This window comes from Trichosurus vulpecula, chromosome 3 (genome assembly GCF_011100635.1).
Source record: "Trichosurus vulpecula isolate mTriVul1 chromosome 3, mTriVul1.pri, whole genome shotgun sequence".
NCBI lineage: Eukaryota > Metazoa > Chordata > Mammalia > Diprotodontia > Phalangeridae > Trichosurus > Trichosurus vulpecula.
Genome location: NC_050575.1, coordinates 64368724 through 64387542, shown reverse-complemented (window position 1 = coordinate 64387542; position 18819 = coordinate 64368724). Strand labels below are relative to the sequence as shown.

At 44.4% G+C, this 18819-nt stretch overlaps 1 protein-coding gene across 4 annotated transcripts in view; it reads right to left on the bottom strand.

Moving 5' to 3' along the window:
• Positions 1 to 1479: 1479 nt before the first annotated feature.
• The window catches only part of LARP1 (La ribonucleoprotein 1, translational regulator), a 55484-nt gene continuing 38144 nt past the window's right edge, over positions 1480 to 18819 (bottom strand). For all 4 annotated transcript variants that reach the window (XM_036748469.1, XM_036748470.1, XM_036748471.1 and 1 more), the window contains 9 exons: positions 13099 to 13476; positions 12510 to 12633; positions 12086 to 12291; positions 11247 to 11353; positions 9935 to 10086; positions 9184 to 9328; positions 7588 to 7697; positions 7273 to 7400; positions 1480 to 5858 (listed from right to left, as the gene is read on the bottom strand). In XM_036748469.1, the coding sequence (XP_036604364.1) occupies positions 5664 to 5858; positions 7273 to 7400; positions 7588 to 7697; positions 9184 to 9328; positions 9935 to 10086; positions 11247 to 11353; positions 12086 to 12291; positions 12510 to 12633; positions 13099 to 13476 (1545 nt within the window). In that variant the 3' untranslated portion in view covers positions 1480 to 5663. The remainder of the gene's footprint in view (positions 5859 to 7272; positions 7401 to 7587; positions 7698 to 9183; positions 9329 to 9934; positions 10087 to 11246; positions 11354 to 12085; positions 12292 to 12509; positions 12634 to 13098; positions 13477 to 18819) is intronic.

Below are 18819 nucleotides of genomic sequence, written 5' to 3'. Positions count from 1 at the left end.
TAATTTTCAACTGTTGTTCTTAGTGTTACTCTACGAGCCCAAGTAAAGTAAGTTTCATCCCCAGTCTCTTCAATATGTGAAGATAGCTATAAGCCTAAGTCTTTTATTTCTCCAAGCTAAACCACCCCAGTTCATTCAACTAATATTTGAATAGCTCGATTTTAAGCCTTCACTGTTCTGGATCCCTCGTATCAATCAATGCCTTTCCTAAAACATGGCACTCTGAACTGAATACAATACTCCAGTCCACTGAGACTCGGTGGTCTTTCCCCCCCACCCCCCACATTCAACAAAAAAGTATTAAGGAAGGCACCATAGTATATAGCGGGGTGGGGGCTTGGACAAAAATAAAACCATCCTTGCCCTCAAGGAGCTTACATGCTACCAGGGGTCACATGAACTTTAACCTAACTTTACATTTACCTGTCCCTGTATCAGATTTTGCCTACCTGTCTAACCTGTCAAGACTACTTTGGATCTTGATTCTGTTATCCAACACTGTAGCCATCCTTCCATCATCCTCATTTGATATACAACTATATTTCATTCGTGTCATTGGTCAATAATATTAAACAGACAAGCACCAAAGGAAAGAGCCCCGGGGCACTCTTCTAAGATATCCTACGAGTTGAAATAAAACCTATTAATTTGACACTTTGTCAATTACCCAGTCACTAACTCATAACTGTACTGCCATCTTGCTCACCTTTTCCCACCTTCTAAACAAGGATGAAACAGTGCCAGGCTTGATCCTTCTCTGCCCTCACCCAAGGCTGGCAGTAACACTAGTGAAATTGCTTACCTGTGGTTTCGGCACTAATCAGTCGGAAGGTAGGGAGGCTGGATGGAATGTCTTAATGTCCTTCTAGCTCCTGGATTTCTGCCATAAGACTATCACTGGGGCCTTTGAGAAGTCAACAGGTCCATGTTGTTATTAAAAAAGTATATCCGTTCCAACTATGCTAACTCTGAATTGAAACTGACTATAGAACGAATCATCATGAACATCCCTTCTGGGGCTCCTGTTACTCTAACAGGTACACATTAGCCACCTCAACACTCATGGCACAGGAATAAAAGCACAGGCAGGCTTAAGATTCTTGGATGTTATTTGTAAGTTCTCCACTTCATACTTCCCACAAGATAAAAGTTCAGAACTGAAGGGTACAGAGGAAAAGTGGATGAGGAGACAAATGCCCTTTTCCCCACCATGTTTCACTCCCCCAACTCAGCCACTGCACATTATAGAACATCTTATGTAACCATTAAAAACATCGAGACAATTCCCTGACGCTTGCTGTCAATGGGCGACTCCTGCCTGCAAAAATCACCTTTTGTATTAAATGTCTTCTTTAAGTTTTCCTAGCTCTTGCTCTGTGGTTGGCTTCCTCCAACTCAGGAACAGCTCTCCATCCTTCTGTCGCCCCCAATCCAATCCCTGCTCCCGTTCTGGGGTGGGAGAAAGCAGCCACCATGATGGTCTTTTGAAATTTTTATTTTTATACATTTTTTTTGTATTAAAAAGGAAAAAGCATAATTACCACAAATTACAAAGGACTAAAGCGTTACTAGAATAATGAATGAATCACATCAGCCTGGAAAGCAGATACTCTGAATAATATTAATGTTATAATACAAGCTCATTCAAGTATCTTACATTTTTTTTTGTCCTTTTAAATGTGATGTTCTAGCACATGGTAAGATTATGTCCTATCAGGGAAAGGTGGGTCCTTTACAGCAAAGCTGGACGACGTTTTCCTCTCTGGTGGGGAAACAGGCTAAGTTTTGCCTTTACCATCAACATGGCTGAAGAGGGGTGCAGTTTTTTTTTTTTAGGGGGAAATCCCCTTCTGACCTGGGACAACAATGGGTTCCAATTTGGGAGGAGCCAGACTACCGAAGCTCTTGGCCCGAGTTTTGGTGAAGTCATACATGTGTAGCTCAGTCATTGGCCCCTGCTTGTCCCCTCTACCCCTACATCCCTGGCCCCAGGTGGGCTGGCTTCCCCTCCTCTGAGCAGCCAGGGTTTCGTTTTTGTTTGTCCTGTTGCAAAAGCAAAATTTCAAGAAAGGGAAAAAGTTATAATGTAATGAAAGAAAATTTTCCCAAGAGGGCTCAGCACCAATCCATGTCTGAGTCACAGTTGCCCAGGCTAGGGATGGGGGAGTATCTGAATTGGTAGTGCATCTTCTTGCAAAGGCAAACCAGGAGGGAAGGTTAGCAGTCGCCAAACTAGAGCAGAGGGTGGGAGTGGACAAGAGGCACTACTCAGAGGCTAATGCCAAAGGTCTTACTGGAACAAGCCAACCTAGGGAAAGTAAGTGAAACCATCCAGGACATGGAACGACTTTTTGTTTTATGGGAGTAGAGGATGGGTAGGTGGGGGCTGTGGAGGAAACGTAGAGCTGCTTTGTGACTCAGGTCTTGGGGTCCTTGGGGGGAGATGGAAGGGCAGGCCTGGAGGTCCTAGCCCCCCCGGCATGCTTGTCACAGATAAGTCGGTCCTAGATTCAAGTGTCTTCAGAAAGTTTAGATGTAAACTACTCTTTGAAACGTTAAAAAAAAAAATTTCCCCCTACCCTCCCACCTGTGAGCTGAGATGTAGTGCTGACATACCCATCCAGAGAACATTCTTTTAGGGAGTTTCCTTGTCAGGAGTCAGGGAGACCAAAGAGGGCAGTCTCACAAGACTCCTGCCATGGGCCCAAGAGCAGAATCCAGAGAACTGAGGCTTGAGCCAAGTACAGATTGTGGGGGAGTCACAGAGAAATCCCAGCAGGCAATCCGGGTATCCAGCCACTGTAGGATGGCTGAGGTGGGAAGCTGCCCTGCCTCTAGCTCATCCTGGCCCTCCCTGCTTTCCAACCCCAAGTATGGCAGAGGACTGAGCTTTGAGGTTACTGTGGTGTCAGAGATACAGTACCAGAGCTGGTCAGTCTGAAGGGAGAGAAGAATGGAGGTGGGGGGAAATGCCCAGTGGAGTCCATTGCCAAGGCAAGCACCAGACCAGGGCAACGGGGCCTCAGAAACCCTTGCCCTGGTGAAGGCTAGGCAAACTCCCCTCCATTGCCAACTCTGTTGCCTCAGATGTGATTGGGTCCCCAGAGGGCTGGAGGAGCTTATTGACCAGCTCCTGGGCCACACATAACAGAAAGGACAAAACCTAAGATGCTTTTAGGATGGGGGAGCAGCTAAGAACAAAATAAAAGGTGGGGTGCTATTTTAGGCCCCTTTAGCAGAGAAGCTAGCTCCAGTCCAACAATGGGCTATAGAGACTAATTCTATCAACGGCTCTTACTGCTAAGTGGTCTCCTACCCTCCAAATATTGATTTGGACCTAGAAAAGAAGACCAAACTCTAGAGCTTGGGAAAAGAAGTGAGAGTGGGGGATGGCAACTTAACAGTAAGACTGAAAGTGCTGAAGACATTCACTTCCCTTTGTGCCTTCCTTCTCTGATTATGGAGGGACCTAACTGCTACCCATCACCCACCTTTGCTCATGATGGTAGAGGGCTGCTTCACTCATTCCTTTAGTTCCATTACCACCCAGAGACCTGACCAGTGGTTAGCAGCTAAGTGGCTGCCAGAGCATCAGGTCCACGTGTAGCCTTTACCACATGGCTGGGGTGGTCTGTCCTGGGAGATTCCCTCCCATTTCTGACCTTTATAACACCACCCCTCCCACTCCCCACAAATGTAGCCACATTTTTCCCTTGAGGCATGGGGTAGCCAAGGGCCAAGGACATGTGGAGTTAGGAACTAGGTAGAGGATGAAAAGCAGAGGCCAAAATACATATGTACCATGAGAAACACAGTAGAGAAGAAATCTCTTGGCCTCTAGTGGAGGCCAAAGCCGACTCCATGGCTCCAGACTTCAACAGACTGGACTAATTCCAGGAGATGGGAACTGGGGACAAGGACAAAGAAAACTTTGTCTTCAATGGCCCCTATGGACAGCTCAACCCACCCCTCTAGCCAACCCAGCAACCTGGGAGAATATGCTCTGCTTCCCCCTACTGCCATAGGAAGCACATGGAGTTCAAAAGGCAGAAGCTGACCTAAGACCAGAGCTTACTGATTCTCCAACACCCATGATGCCACTTTCCTTGATGGAAATCAAGAGGATGGGGGGTGGGGGTGTGTGTGGGGTGGAATGGAGGTATCACTCTGGGGCCCACATCTCCTCTCAACTGATGTTCAGGACCCTGGGGGGAGGCATATGAAAAAAAGGCAGGGTGTAGGGGGGTGGGGGGGCGGCGGCACGACAACAGCACAGTACATACACAGAATGTCAGCTTCAAACTATGCAATGGCAGGTATCCAGGGGGACCACCCCCTCCACAGCTGCGGCTTTCCTTTCCAGCCACAGGGGGTGGGAGGTGGGGGGAGAAGGATGCTGTGCAGGTGGTATCTCAGTCCCAAGGATGACCTCCAGCCTGTTGAAACTCAGTTACATCCAGCCAGCCAAGGACCAGAGCAACAACTCCTGATGTCAAGTCAGTTTTAGTCTGTGATCCCAGGCCAGGTTTCTGACTCCATAGAGGAAAACAGGCATGTGTGTGTCAAATCCCCACTCCACAATAAGGCAACTTTTTTAAATATTATTTTTAAGGACAAAAAACAAAGGGCAAGAAGTCGCTTTTTGTGGCTTGGGGTTGGGGCGGGGTTTTTTTTTGGTCTTTTGTGGTAAGTTTTGTCCTTTTTTTTGTCATTTGTCAAGGGACAGAAAAGTAAAATAAAATAAATCATCTTTTAACAGGGTCTCTTCTTCAGTGAGCAGCGTCTCTCCGGGCTTGGGGAGGGGGTAGGGACTGGAAAGTGTATGTGAGAGAGGGGGAGGGCCCTGCCTTCCCTCCCCAAGCAGCCACTCACTGGGCCAGCCCCAGGCCGGATCCTTTGGTTTCCTCCTCCAAGGTCTGCAAGTTCAAAGGGCAAAGCAGGGATGGGAGATAAGGGAAGAGGGTGGGGAATAGGGAGGACTAAGAATGGTGGTGAAGGCCACCAGATGAAGGTGTAGATCATTCTCCTAGGAGTCAGGCAGGTCCATGGCTCCTGAATGGGAGAAGTCTCCACTTGACTGTGAGATTGGCAGTTTCCACAGGATAATGCCAGCCTGGGGATGGGTTGGTGGGATGGCACTCTAGGGCTCTGTGCAGGCTGCATAGTAGAACTGATGGGGTAGAAGAGAGGAAAAAGTCTCTGGGACCAGGCAGCAGGGGCTGTGGGCTGCCAGCTGTAGGGTTGAAGAGTGATTTTGGTAATATGGACGAAATTCTGTCAATAATTTAAAACAACATATATGCGTGTGTGTGTATATCTGTATCTCTCATATAGATATACACACAGACTCATATACACACACACACACATATATATATCTATATATATATATCTATATCTCTCTCTCAAACTCTCCCCTTCCCACCCCGGGCCGAATAAGCTAAGACAAGAAGACTTGTGAGGGAAAGGGAGGGAAAGAGAGGGGTGCGGATGGGAGTCTCCTTTTGATGGGTCATCACAGTGGCCAGAAGCCAGTCTCTTGTTGTCAAGTTGTGTGCACTGCAGTGGCCTGTTCTTGGATTGTCCACCTTCATTCCAACCTCTCCATTCTCATGACCTTCTCTGTCCCCTTCCTTCCCCAAGTCCAAGTGGGAAACAGCCCTTCACTTTCCCAAAGTCTGTGTGTCTGAGGGCTGGCTTGATATTTTGGCATCTTCCCTTGCAGACTGGCTGGCAGGTGGGACGTGGGCTTGGCTGGGCGCTGTGGCCGGTTTGCTGGAAGACTGGGACGGATACCGTTTCCTGACTTCTGCCGGCGCTGCGTACCTCTTGTGGCTGCCTTCCTCACCCATGGGGGGCTGAAACAGAAAGGACACAAGCCCAACATGAGATTGGGGTAGAGCTAATACCTCCTTTTCCATTCTTTCCTCATCCAGGGCACGTTACCCACAATGGAGACACGTACAGTACAAGAGAAAGCACTGGTTCTATAATCAGAGAACATACGTTCAAATCGCAGACTGGACACCTCTTACCTGTGAGACCTTGGGCAAATTGTGAAAGAGTTTGGATTAGATGACTTCTGAGGTCCCTTCTAGCTCCAGATCCAATGAGAAGCTATACATATATAGTACAGAGAGCCCCGAATTTGGCGTCATAGGACCTGGGGTCAAATCCAAGCACTATCATTCAAGTATCTGATGTTGGCTAAGTTCCTTAACCTCTCTGGGTCTGTTTCTTATGTGTACAGGGTTGGACCAGAAGATGGTATCGAAGTCCCTCTCAGCTCTATATTTACGTTTCTCTGAGCTCTAAATCCAGCCCACACTTTCATTTTCCCATGAAACCCCAAGGGTTGCCTCCAAGTGCATCTCTCTCAGCCGACATCTTTGAAAGGTAATTTATTTGTACTTTTCAACATCTGAATGTTCTCTTCTCTTAACTAGACTATACAATTCCTTGGATTTTTTTTTTTTTTTTGCAGGGGGGAAGGCAGGACAATTAGGGTTAAGTGACTTGCCCAAGGTCACACAGCTAGTAAGTGTGTCAAGTGTCTGAGGCCGGATTTGAACTCAGGTCCTCCTGACTCCAGGGCTGGTGCTCTACTCACTGCGCCACCTAGATGCCCCATAGACTATACAATTCCTGAAAGCACTCTCCCCCTTCCTGATACTATGAACTCTCATTGCAATGCCACAGGTGGCGCTATCACTCAACTTTGCTAACAGCCCTCAAAGGGACTGAGAATCTGGGTTCCCTAGACAGACTGAATTACAATAACCAAGACCAACCACTGGGTGTCACTCTTGGGACATTTTCACCAAGGAGATGACTCAGAAAGGATGGACCTTAGGAGAATATAGAATGTTCTGTGTTGAAGGAGACTTAGAAATCATTCCATCCAACCTCTAGGCAAGGAAACTAAGGCCGAAGGCCAAGAGACTGCTCTCAAACTGACAACCTCTGGAGCACAGAGCTTAGTTCTAAGCACCATATTTTAGAGAGGATATTGATGATAAGCTGTACAGTAAAAAGGGCACTAAATTTTCAGTCACAGGACATGGGCTTGAATCCTGGCCCTGCCACCTGGCAACCTTGGGCATGTATATCATTTAACTTTTTGGGGCTCTCTACCCTCAAGTTAAAAATGAGAGGTTGGTCTACAAGGCCTCTAAGAATCCTTTCATGTTCCAAGTTACAATCCAGTAACCAAGAGGGCAGCCACACACACAGTAACCCCACGGGGGGGCATAAGTGGCCAGATTGACTCACATCCACTCGGAAGTCTTCTAGACGTCGGAATTTGCCGAGGTATTCTTGAAGTTTGGGGTCAATATCCAAGTTTTTGGCTTTGGAATATTTTAAGAAGGCCCAGAACTTTTCCAGTCCGTACAGCTGCCCTATGGGAAGACACAAGGTTCAGAACCAGCCAGGCCTAGAGAGCTTGCAGGCTTGACTCCAGGGGAATCCAGCCGTATGCTAGCCTAGACCTTTGATCAAGGCCTCAGGAACTCTAAAGACCTGGGTTCTTAATCCATCTTTTTCCCCCCAACCCACCAACCTGAGGGTCTATTCTGAGTTCTCTACCTGCTTCATAGTCCTTCACAGTCTCATCCTGGAAATCCTTGAATATATCTGGTCGGAACTTCTTTTCCAGACCATAACTGTAATATCGAAAAAGGCACTCCAAACCATACCTGTAAAAGAACAGAAGACAAAAATTAGGCCTCAGTTTTTTCAGCTGTGAAATGGGACAGTATCATTTTCCCATATGAGACTCAAATCAGCAAATATGAGCAAAGCCTTGTGTTACGTATAGTGGAAGACAAAGAAAGCTAATAAGGCCTATAACTTAACAGAGTTTTCAGGGAAGAAATAAAATACATTAGAGTAAAAGTATGCAAGAACATGAGAATTACAAAGCTATATGATGAGCTCCTAAAGGGCAGAATCACTTCTTGTTGGTGGAGGGAGAGGGAAGGAGAGCTCAAGGCAAAAAATATTGGACCTAGGACTCTGAAAGACAAGTGCTACTTCAAAAGGTGGAAATGGGAGAGGGAATAAACCTGATACAGATATTACTTCAATTTTGACAAGATTAAGAAAAGTGAGGCTCAGAGAGGCTGACCTGATGATAAAGTGAATGTCAGAGACAGAGTCTGAACCCAGTCAGAATAGCACAGATAAAAAGCAGGAAAGGACTTTGAAGGTCATCTAATTCAAAACTTCCACTTTATTAAAAGGAATCCAGGCCCAGGTTAAGTCAACTAATATACAAGTAATTAAGTAGCAGAGACATAACTTGAACACGTCCCCTAACTTTAAAAGTCCCAAGGCTCTTCCCACAATAGTACACTTCGGTCTTTCTGATGGGATACAAGAAAATCCCTTATGTATATAGACAGATACTTTGGATGAACCCATGACTGGCTCCATGTAACTTTAGGCATTTCACTGTATCCTCATGTGTAAACGAGGCGGTTAAATTTGATGACCTCTAAGGAGGTCTAAAGCTAGAGTTGGTAGTGTAGAGTTAAACTTTCAGCTCTAAAGTTATAAGTCTCTGATACAGGAAGGGCAACCAACAAATGAAAGGGCCTCAAGTTAATGTGGCATGAGTATAACTTGAAAGAACTGTAATTAAACCTTCAAGTCATGAGAGTTATCTTCAAGTCATAATAGGGATACTGGGTGGAAGAATTAAGACTTACTCTATTTAGTTTCAGAAGGCAGAAATAAGGGGCAAAAGTTGCAAAGAGGCAAATTTAGGTTCAATTTTTGGAAGAAATTTAAAAGTTGGATGGTGACCCATTGTTAGGTATGTTGCAGAAGGACCTTTTTGGTGGGAAAGGTCTGGATTAGGTTGGTCCCTTCCAAATCTAAAATTCAATTATTCAACAGGCATGGAACAAAATGTTGTGGTGAAGCAGAATTTTTTTATGAAAATTAACGCTGTATTATAGTTATTTGTGCATTGTCCAGGGCTGTAAGCACCATGAGGGCAGGGATTGTTTCTACAACCAAGGGGCTTTTTATACAGTAGAGCAAGCACATATTTCATCAAGAGTTGCTGAATTAAATCACTATATAAATGCGAAGGGCTTGAGCAACTCCCAAATCCTCCTGTCCCAACTTCCTTCCTTTTTGCCTGATCCCCAGCTAAATTTCTGCTTGTCTTCTCACCGGTAACCCTCCTTGCCATCTTCCACGGCCAGCTGCTTAAACTCTTCATACATTTTCTTGTTGAAGTGATCCCGGAGGAAGAAGGACCAGAAGCGGAAAAGGGTATTCATCTCCTGGGATTGGCCAATGCCTAGCCGTTTCCGCTCTGTGAGCAGAAGAGCACAAGAGATTAGGATAAGGGTTTTGCTGGAGTACAGCATGAGGAGAGAGCCTATATCCAACTACCATCTTGAAAGCCCATGCCTCCCACCCTAGCCTAAGTTGGAAGAGATCTCTAAGGTCCTTTTAACCACACCCCACCTAGCCTTGAACAATCAAGGAAAAGAGGAATGTCCCCAGCACACCAAGGTTCACTCTCCTTCTGGACCCAGGTTGACCTGCACCTCTCTTGTTGCAATGCAATTGTCCTGGTTCTCTGCCACATGAAGATGGCCAGCATCATCTTTCTATTCCCTATCAGCTAAAGCACAACCCTCACCTCTACCACCCGTTTTCCTTCACGGCCCAGTTAAAATCCTACCTTCTATAAGAAGCCTTTCCCAATTCCCCTTAATACTAGTGCCTTCCTCTGTTGATTATCTCCAATTAATCTTGTCTGTACAGTTTTGCATGTTGTCACTCTCCCTCCTCAAGGTTAGCTCAAGGCCTGTCCTTTGCCTTCCTTTATATTTTTGGCACTTAGCACGGGGCCCAGCACCCGGTGGACTCACTGACGCTGCTCTCTTCCTCAAGTACAGTTCTAGTCTCCTACCGTTAAGGCAGCGCCGACGATACTTGTGGTAGACATGTTGTGTGAAGCCATTCTCTTTGAGCAGCTCATGGGAAGGATGCTGGAACTTGGGTAGTGACTGTGGGGTGCAGCCATAGCTGCCAACAGCTGGCGTGCCCTCAGAGGGGCTGGAGCTGTGGGAACCAACACACACATGACTTGCCTTATTATCTCATTTTCTCTTTAGCCTCTTAAAATGTTCTCTCTCCTCCTAGGGGAGAACCTGAGGCTGTGCTTGCTCCAGAAATTACCAATAGCAAATTACGTTTCCCCATTTTTTCACCTTTGTTCATGCTGTTCTATGCACCTGGAAGGCATGCCTCTCTCTCCAGGCCCAAACACACTTAACCTTCATATCCAGACTCAGGACTATTCCTATCTATTCCAACTTCCAAATTTTAGACACAGGTTCAGAAAAGTCAAGTTAACTATTGAGAGAGTTAAGTCCAAGGCTCTTTCCATTACACAAAGTCAAAGTTACAATACAACACAGTATTTCTGAAATGCCTACTACATGCACTGTGGCCCCAACACCAACACGACCTCAACTATGACGTTCTCATGGATCCCCACCAGTCAGTCCCCAGATGTAAGTTATCTCCCCCTCCTAAACTCACCCCAAACAACTTCATATTCTTCATGTCTTCTCTTCCCTACTAGAATATGAGCTAAGTACAAAGACAATGCCTTATGCACCTCAGTACCAAGCAAAGAGCACTGTAAATCACCAGAACTTGATGTGGCCCCTTCTTAGCTCAGAGGCATGGCATGGTCCTTCTGGGTCAACATTCTGATCTAGCCTGGATGATGGAGGCATGGAAGGAAGGACTACCTTATCCTCCCTGGCATGCTTTCAGAGAGATAGGAGCTCTGTCAAACATACAACACCCTTAGTAACAGAGTATATCTGATAAATAAATTTAAAACTCTTCATGAAGCTATTTATATTTCTAACCCGTACCATCACATAGAATACAAGAGCCCCCCAACCTCTCTCTCCACAGCACTGCTTTTTCTCATCTGAAATAAAGCCACTTCTTTCAGAATTCAAAGGGCAGTTCCCTATTCCTAGTATCTAAGATCTGATCAACAGTTTCTTGCCCATCCTTTTAGTCCCTTCCTGATTTCAGACTTTTATCAACTCCCTTACCAGTATTTATCCTTCCTTCCATATAAAAGAGGCCACCTCACTGCAATCTCTCTTCATCTACATGGCTATTCTAACATCCCAGATGCCTCTGCATCTATGTCAGAGAATATGTCTCCCACAGCCCTGCCTCTAACTTCAAAATACCTGATGGAAGCTGTCCGGGGCCTGTGCTCACGGGAATCCATGACCCATCCCACGTGACACTCCATGGGTGGGTTCGAACTATGCCGTGTCTTCCTTTTTCGGGGCATCTGTAAGAGGTTATTCCAGGATTTGTTATTAATTAATTTGGCTACTAAAGGTTATGAGTCTTCTGAGGACCTTAAACTATATGCTATAAAGATAATTTTGGTCCTCATAACACCTCCATTTTAAATGGAGAAACTGGAGCCCAAAGATTATAATCCAAACCACTTTCTGTTACACTTCAGAAATGAGTAGCCACAGGCTGAATTGGGGTGGGGGGAGGGGGAAATAACTAAACATTTTATAGAACGTTACGAAGTTTACAAAATACCATACACACGCTACTTAAGTCTCACAGCTACCCTGAGACAAGTACTATTACCTACTACTGTATTCATTTTACAGAGGAAAACTGAGGAAAGTTTCCAAAGAAATTAAGTGACCTGCCCAAGGCCACATAGCTACTAAGTGCCAGAGGCAGGATTTGAACCCAGTTTTTCCCCTCTGTCTGTGCTCGCCCCACTCTTTCAAGTTAAGTCCAATTAATATTGCCACTGCTCTTGTAAAGTGCAGACCCATCTTATCTCTTATAGCTCCATTCGCTATCCTTGTAACTCCCTTGCTCCACCCCCACTCCCTTGTACTGAGCCTCTCCCTGTTAGAATGTAAGCTCTTTAAGGGACTGGCTTTGCTTCTGTATTTGTATCCTCAACATTTAGCACAAGATAAATGATTAATGAATGTTTTTAAACCAATTTCACTTAAAACTGAAGTTCAATCGGATCGAAGCCTCTCACCTTGGCATCTATCGTTCGTCCTTCTTTCACCACTGGGTAAAATCGCGATGTCTGGCTTGCATCTTTGAGCTGGGGGGTCCGGGGGGTCCGAGGAGTCCTGGTGTTGCGGTAATTCGGCGATTCGGGGACGGTGGTTGGCAGAGATCGGGCAATGGTTGAGGGCTCAGGGGCACCAAACAGCTTGTTGGCTAAGGCGTCTGTGGGAACTGTGGGATACGGTAGTAAGGACTCATCAAAGGAGGTTATGAACAGGAGTAAGATTCAAAGAAGGGGCCTTGGAGGTCATTTAGTACACTCTCACTACAGACCAGGGAACTGAGACCCAGATAGGTTAAATAATTTTCCTGAAGTCACAAAGTAAACTTCTAAATTCATTTTGTTAGAACTGGAATAAGCCCTACTTCTCACCCTCTTTTTGACTTACCTTGCTGGAATCGTGGAGGCCCAGGTGGGACTTCTTGATTGGGGTCAACAGGGGGCTCAGGGGTCAATGTATCAAACTGTTCCCGGCTAATCATGTTGACTTTCTTGAAGTTCTCAACTTCTTGCTGTAAACAGAACAGCAGAAAGTGCAAAGAAAAGAGAAACAAGCGTCAAGAGCCAGTCTGGCAACACTAGCATGACCCCCGATTAAGGATCTTCTAGAAACTATTAGTATGGGGTTAATTCTCCATCTGAGAATAAGATCTTTTTGCCCCAGGGCTATACTAGAAGGAGTAGCCATCCAACTAGACTAGTTAGTACCTACTCCTCAATATAGTGTGGTCCAAAGTAGGATGAAAGCTGTTCTTCCTGGGAAGCCTTTCCAAATTCAGGCCATCTCTCTATACCTCAGATAATTCTTAACTCCTTCTTCATGAACCTTGGAGTGACCCATATATCATCCCTTGGTCTTGCCACATAATATATAATCCCTCTGATAAATGTTTCTGTACAGCCCCACTGACATGAGACTCAATCCCTGGCTAAACCTCACTTTCTTCCCTGCCCCCTAGGTGGCCCCAGGCCCTTACCTTGATCTGGGAGTACTCGGGCTCAAATTTCTCTGTCCACAGATCCTGCTCATAATAGAAGAGCCCATCATTTATAACTTTGGCCAGTTCCGAACTCATCTTGGCCCGGGAAGTATGGTTACCAGTACGGTCACCCCCAGGGTGGCGCCGTAAGTAAGGTGGAGTCTGTGTGACAATGAGGATCTTGTTGACGTCCCGGTCATCAATCTCATAGTCTGAGTCCTCATCAGACCAGTCAGTGAAGGTGTTCTTCCTACCATCCATCTGTTCCATCTCCTCATCAAACAGGAAGTCCAATTCTTCCGGCTCATCTTGGTCCTTGGATTTCAGTTGCTGAAGTGGAGCCGTTTGCTGCAGGAATTTGGGCTCCTCTGCTTTCTAAAAGACATAGCAGAGTAGGAAGGCAAAAGCATATGTGGTTATACGGGGCTCTTGGAAACAGCTTCCTAAACTGACCAACCAGATGACATCTACCAGCATAAACCAACCTTCCCTATTTATTTTTAACCTTTGAAGGACCTCACCTTAGAGGCACAACCCAAACTTTCATTGACTTCAAAGATCTATAAATCCATCTATCATCCTCAAATTTTGTCTCTAACCTAGGGGACATTTCATTCACTTATTTAATAAACAATAACTGTATTTAACATGTAAAACGTTGGTCTGGTTGCTGGTAAAAGACAAAAAGGAAATCTCTCAAAGAGATCATAGTCTACAAAGCTCAGCGATTCCTTACCTAGGGTCTATTAACTTAATTCTGACTGCACAGCACAGTGCTGAAGAGGTCCATGACACCAAAAAAGGTTAAGAATTGCTGTATTATTAGATATAACATGTAAACAGACAACTACACATAATATGAGGAATGAGAAAAATCAGGAGAATTAGGAAAAGGTGTACAGAGGGGATGGCATTTTACGCAAGCTGCGAATAAAGATTCCAAGGCAGGGGTCAAGGTAGCAAAGGGAATGTTAAATTCGGGGAGCAGATCTGCCAGTTTGGTTGGAATAAAGTGAACATGAATGAAATGTAAAATATGTCTAGGAAGACGGGCTGAAAGGCTATGAATGCCAGAGTGAGGAGTTTTGATTGTATCTCAAGAAGCCATAGGCAGCCACAGCTGGTTTTTGATTAAGGCAGTGACATGGTTAGAGCTGTGCTTTAAGAAGAGTATTTGGGGAGTCATACAGATTTGACTGGAAAAGGGACTAGAGGTTGAGAGACCAATTAGGATACTACATGGAAGAGTAGGTTTATTAGCTGTTATCAACCTAAATGATAAAGGATATCCCCTGCTACTCTGGTTCACCTATATAGAATTATGAATCCAGGGACATACTCTCAGTTTGTTGAAGGCAGGGACCATATCTTTAATGATAATACTAACATCACCTTCTATTAAACATGGCATTTAACACGTCATAAAACCCTTTCATAAAAAGTTGCCCCCTATTCTTCATGAGAGTCCTAGGAGGTAGATTTAAATAGGTACTATACTATATCCCCATCTGGCAACTGAAGCTCAGTAAGGTAAAAATGATTCACTCCTAGTCATACAACTAGTAAATGCTACTTGCGTGGCTCCCAGATTCAATACTCCCCTGTAGGACTGTACTCAATCTTGATGCATAAGCTTGTGTATCTTGCTTCTGGAATAGAGTATTCCAAGCTCCCTATTCCTTTATATCAGTCATGTGTGATCCTGACTGTGGCTTGTCAGAACTTGAATTCTTTCATATCCTTTTTTCTTTGACCTTGAAGCTCTAGATTTTGACTATAATCTTCCTGGGAGTTTTCATTTGGGGGTTTCTTTCAGGAGGTGACTAGATCTATTTCTACTTTGCCCTCTGGTTATGAGATCTGGGCAGTTTTATGACTCATTAAAATACGTCTAATTCTTTTTTGGTCATCGTTTTCAGGTAATCCAATCCAATGATTCTTAAATTATCTCTCCCTGATCTATTTTCCAGATCAGTTTCTCCCCCCCAAAATAGTTTACATTTTCTTCTTTTTCATTCTTTTAATTATTTTTACCATTTCTTGTTATCTCGTGGAGTCATTAGCTTGTATCCATTCTAATTTTTAGGGAGTCTGTCACTTGGGCATGGTTTTTTCTCTCTTGTGCCATGTTATTCTTTCTTCTGCAGTTCTCACTTCTCTTCCAATTTTTCCCTTTAATAATTTCATTCATTTCTAAAAGTATCTTCTACCTTTTTAAAAAAACTTGATAGTTTCTTCCCAGTTCTACTTACTTGTACCCAACCTATATTTTTTGGGGGGGTGGGGTGGGGGGTGGGGTGGGAGGTGGGGCTTGTTTGTAGATCATTTGGAGTCACTTTCTTCTAGGTTTGTGTCCGGGGCTTCCCTCACAAAAAATTTTACGGTGGAATTTTTTTGTTTGTTTCTTCTAGTAGCCTACTTCTTGATATCAGACTTTCTGTTGGGGATAGGTTCTGTATGCTTCTGGAAGGAATGTGTGGGTTGGTCCTCTGCTGCTTTCTTTATTCTAGAACTCAGGAATGAGCCGGAGACCTGCAAGCTTTCAGGGTTCCCAAAGTAGTCCGATCAGAGGGAAGTCAGGGTGCTGCTCTCCTGGTCTAATCTCTGTAAAAATGGCTTACGCTAATTTGGGTCTGAGCTGCTGAACAGACATGTGGGCTTGTCCCTAGTTGGAGTTACAGTAGATGTTGCTGGACTCAGTCACTTATTAGCTAGGTGAGAAGCCCTCTAGGTTCAGTGACAGAACTGCAGGTTCCCCTTTACTCTGGGATTCCTGCCCTGGTTATTCTGGTGCAGGCTTCAGACTAGGCCAAGTTGAACTGAGACCTTCTTCTGCTCCCAGTTTTACGCCACACAGCTACTTACTTTCTAGACTTGAAACGTGCTGTGTACAGCCCAGGGATCTATAATACTCCCTTACTCTGCACCACCACTCTAAGTCTCCTCTCCTCAGTCTACACTGGATCTGTGACTCAGCACACTGGATAGTGAGAGGCAGAGCTGTCAGCATCCTTTCTGGTGCCTGCATAGGGTCAGGCCCCTATGCCAGCTTTGGGACCTCTTCCTGCCTGGATGCACAGGCAAGAAAAGCTCTTATACAGACTCTGTGCTAGAATGCTATGCATTTTAGTGCGTTAGCAGATCTCTATTATGCCAATACGGGCTGGAAAAATGACTATGGCTTTTTTCTTGGATTTTCCAAACACATGAAGCTGGCGTTTCTAGATTACTGTTGAGTGGATGTGGGAAAGAGCTTGGCTCTTGCATGGTGTCTGATACAATATTCTTTCCCCCATGATATACCATTTTTATAATGACTAGCATATAGTAGGCACTTAATAAGTATTCACCAACTGATCACTACAGAAAGGATTAAAATTCCATCTGTATGCTTAGGCTGTTCCATACCTTGAGATAAAAAATTCCATTATAGGGTGAATAACTGATTTAATTGGTATAAGGAACTCCTTGGTGAGGAAACTCCCTCTACTAATGCAGAATCAGTACCTTATCTGAAATATACAATCTCAGAATTACTTACAGCAGCGTCATCCAAACTTTTTTGACCATGCATCGTAAACAAAACATTTTGAGCATGTATCTGTAATATTTTAAACTATAGACACACGCTATTATATTGATGTTAAAAACATACAGAAAAAAAAACATTTAAAAAGTATGAAATAACATTTGATCTCAGAGTCAACAAGCCATTTGACTTTTCTAGGGTCACTGGATGGAAGATAGATATGAGAGATCTATAGGAGTCCAAGTAGGAAGCTATTGCAACAGTCCAAAAGAAAATGCAATTCCGAATTAAGGTGTAGTCATTGTAAGAGAAGGAGAGAAGTGGAGGAAATGTGGTAGAAGGGAAAATGACAAGATATGACAACTGGTATGTTGAGTGAGGGAGAATGAAGAACTGAAGATGATCAAGACCTGGTTGGTTGGAAAGACAGTGGTGCCCTTGAAAACAAAAAGAGAATTAGAAGATATAATTTGGAGGAAGAAAGGGTTGAGAGGTCTGGGTTTCTGAGACCGCTATTCATCTGATATTTCCACCCAAAATGAAAAAGGGGGTAGAAGAGTGAGGCTCTTACCTGTCAATGTTTCAGAGTGCAAAGCCTGCCCTCTGAGAGATTTCTGCTGCAGTGATGAGGTGACATGAGGGGAAAGGGGTCAATTTCCCCAGTGGCACCAGCTCAGTTGTTGCTGACGGTGTTCAGTTAAGAGGTTAGGTTATAACTTCCCTAAAGGGGAAGAGGTGAGCTTGGGAATAAAGGTAGGTGTGCTTGTGTTGGAGAAGCCTCACAAATGGCTACCACAGGGAGAGTAGGATGTAATCCATCTAACCACTCTCAGATGACTCATTCTCTTTGGGAGTGATGCCAAAGTTCAGTGACATGTCCAGGGCTACACAGTCAGTACGTATCAGAGGCTCTTTTGGTACTAATGCTCCTCCTTTATACTAAACTCAGCTCTTTCTAGAGTTAAAGAGCATCCTCTCACATAGCAATCACCCTAGTTCTAAGCCCTTATCACCTCTCAACTAGGCTATAGCAACAATCTTCTGATCTCCTTCCCTCAAGTCTCCCAACAGTCCAGTCCATCCGCTAATTATTCTGTCAGTGATTTTTCTAAAGAATAGGTCTATGTCACTTCTCTATTTAAAAAGCAGTTCTCTACTGTAACTAGGATAAAAATACACACTCCTTTGTTTGGCACTGAAACTACCCTTACTATACATTATTTCTCTTCACGGACCCCCAGTCCAGTAAAATTGGCATTTCTGTTGTTCTCCAATGACAGCTTCTGCATTGGTGTCCCTCATGCCTAGAATGCACTTCCTTTCTCACTTCAAGACTGAGCACAAGCACCACCCTTCTCTATCAGGCCTTCGTTTATCCTCCCAGCTGTTAGTACCCTCACCTTCCCTGTTTACTACCTAATACTCACTTTGTGAGTCTGTAGATACATACACACACACAAATATATGTACATGTTATCTGTCTTCCATTAGAATGGAAACCACCTTAAGGGCACGTAATATATCACTTCCGTTTTTGTATCTCCAGTGCCTAGATTAGCGTCCGCAACAGGCCCCTTAATAAATGCTCATGTAGCACAAGCAGATTATCAAACATGTCTGCTTCCTCCATCCCCTTCATGACAGCACAAGCTCTAATTCCATTTCCTTCTTCACTCTTCTGCTTGTGTCTTGAGTCTGAACTCAGCACTGCACCAAATTTGTGGGATCATTTGGGATATCTGACCCCAATTTCTTTATGCTATTGAATGGGCAATAGTAACTGCCAACCACTGTAGCTATGGATGTGCTAAGAAACACTGTGGTAAAAGGGTAAATGAGCCAGTCTGATCCAAATTGTCAGTCATGGGGTCAAAGTTCATTTTAAAGACACCTCATTGGGGTTCCTAAAATTTCTTTCTGGATTCCAGACATGCAAGTTCAGAGAGAGATATGAGAGCGGAGGGCAAACAGGCCACAAGAAAAGTCTACAAAAGAGGTAGCCAAATCCATTTCAGAATTAATTCAAAATTTCTGATTTAAAAACCATTAAATCCAAGAAAATGAAAGGAAAACAGGCAATGCTGGCGGGACCACAGAAAGACAAAACACTAAATGCAGCACTGGTGAACTGTGGGTTGGTCTAACCAATGTGGAAAGCAATCTAGAATTCTATTACAAAATGTAACTAT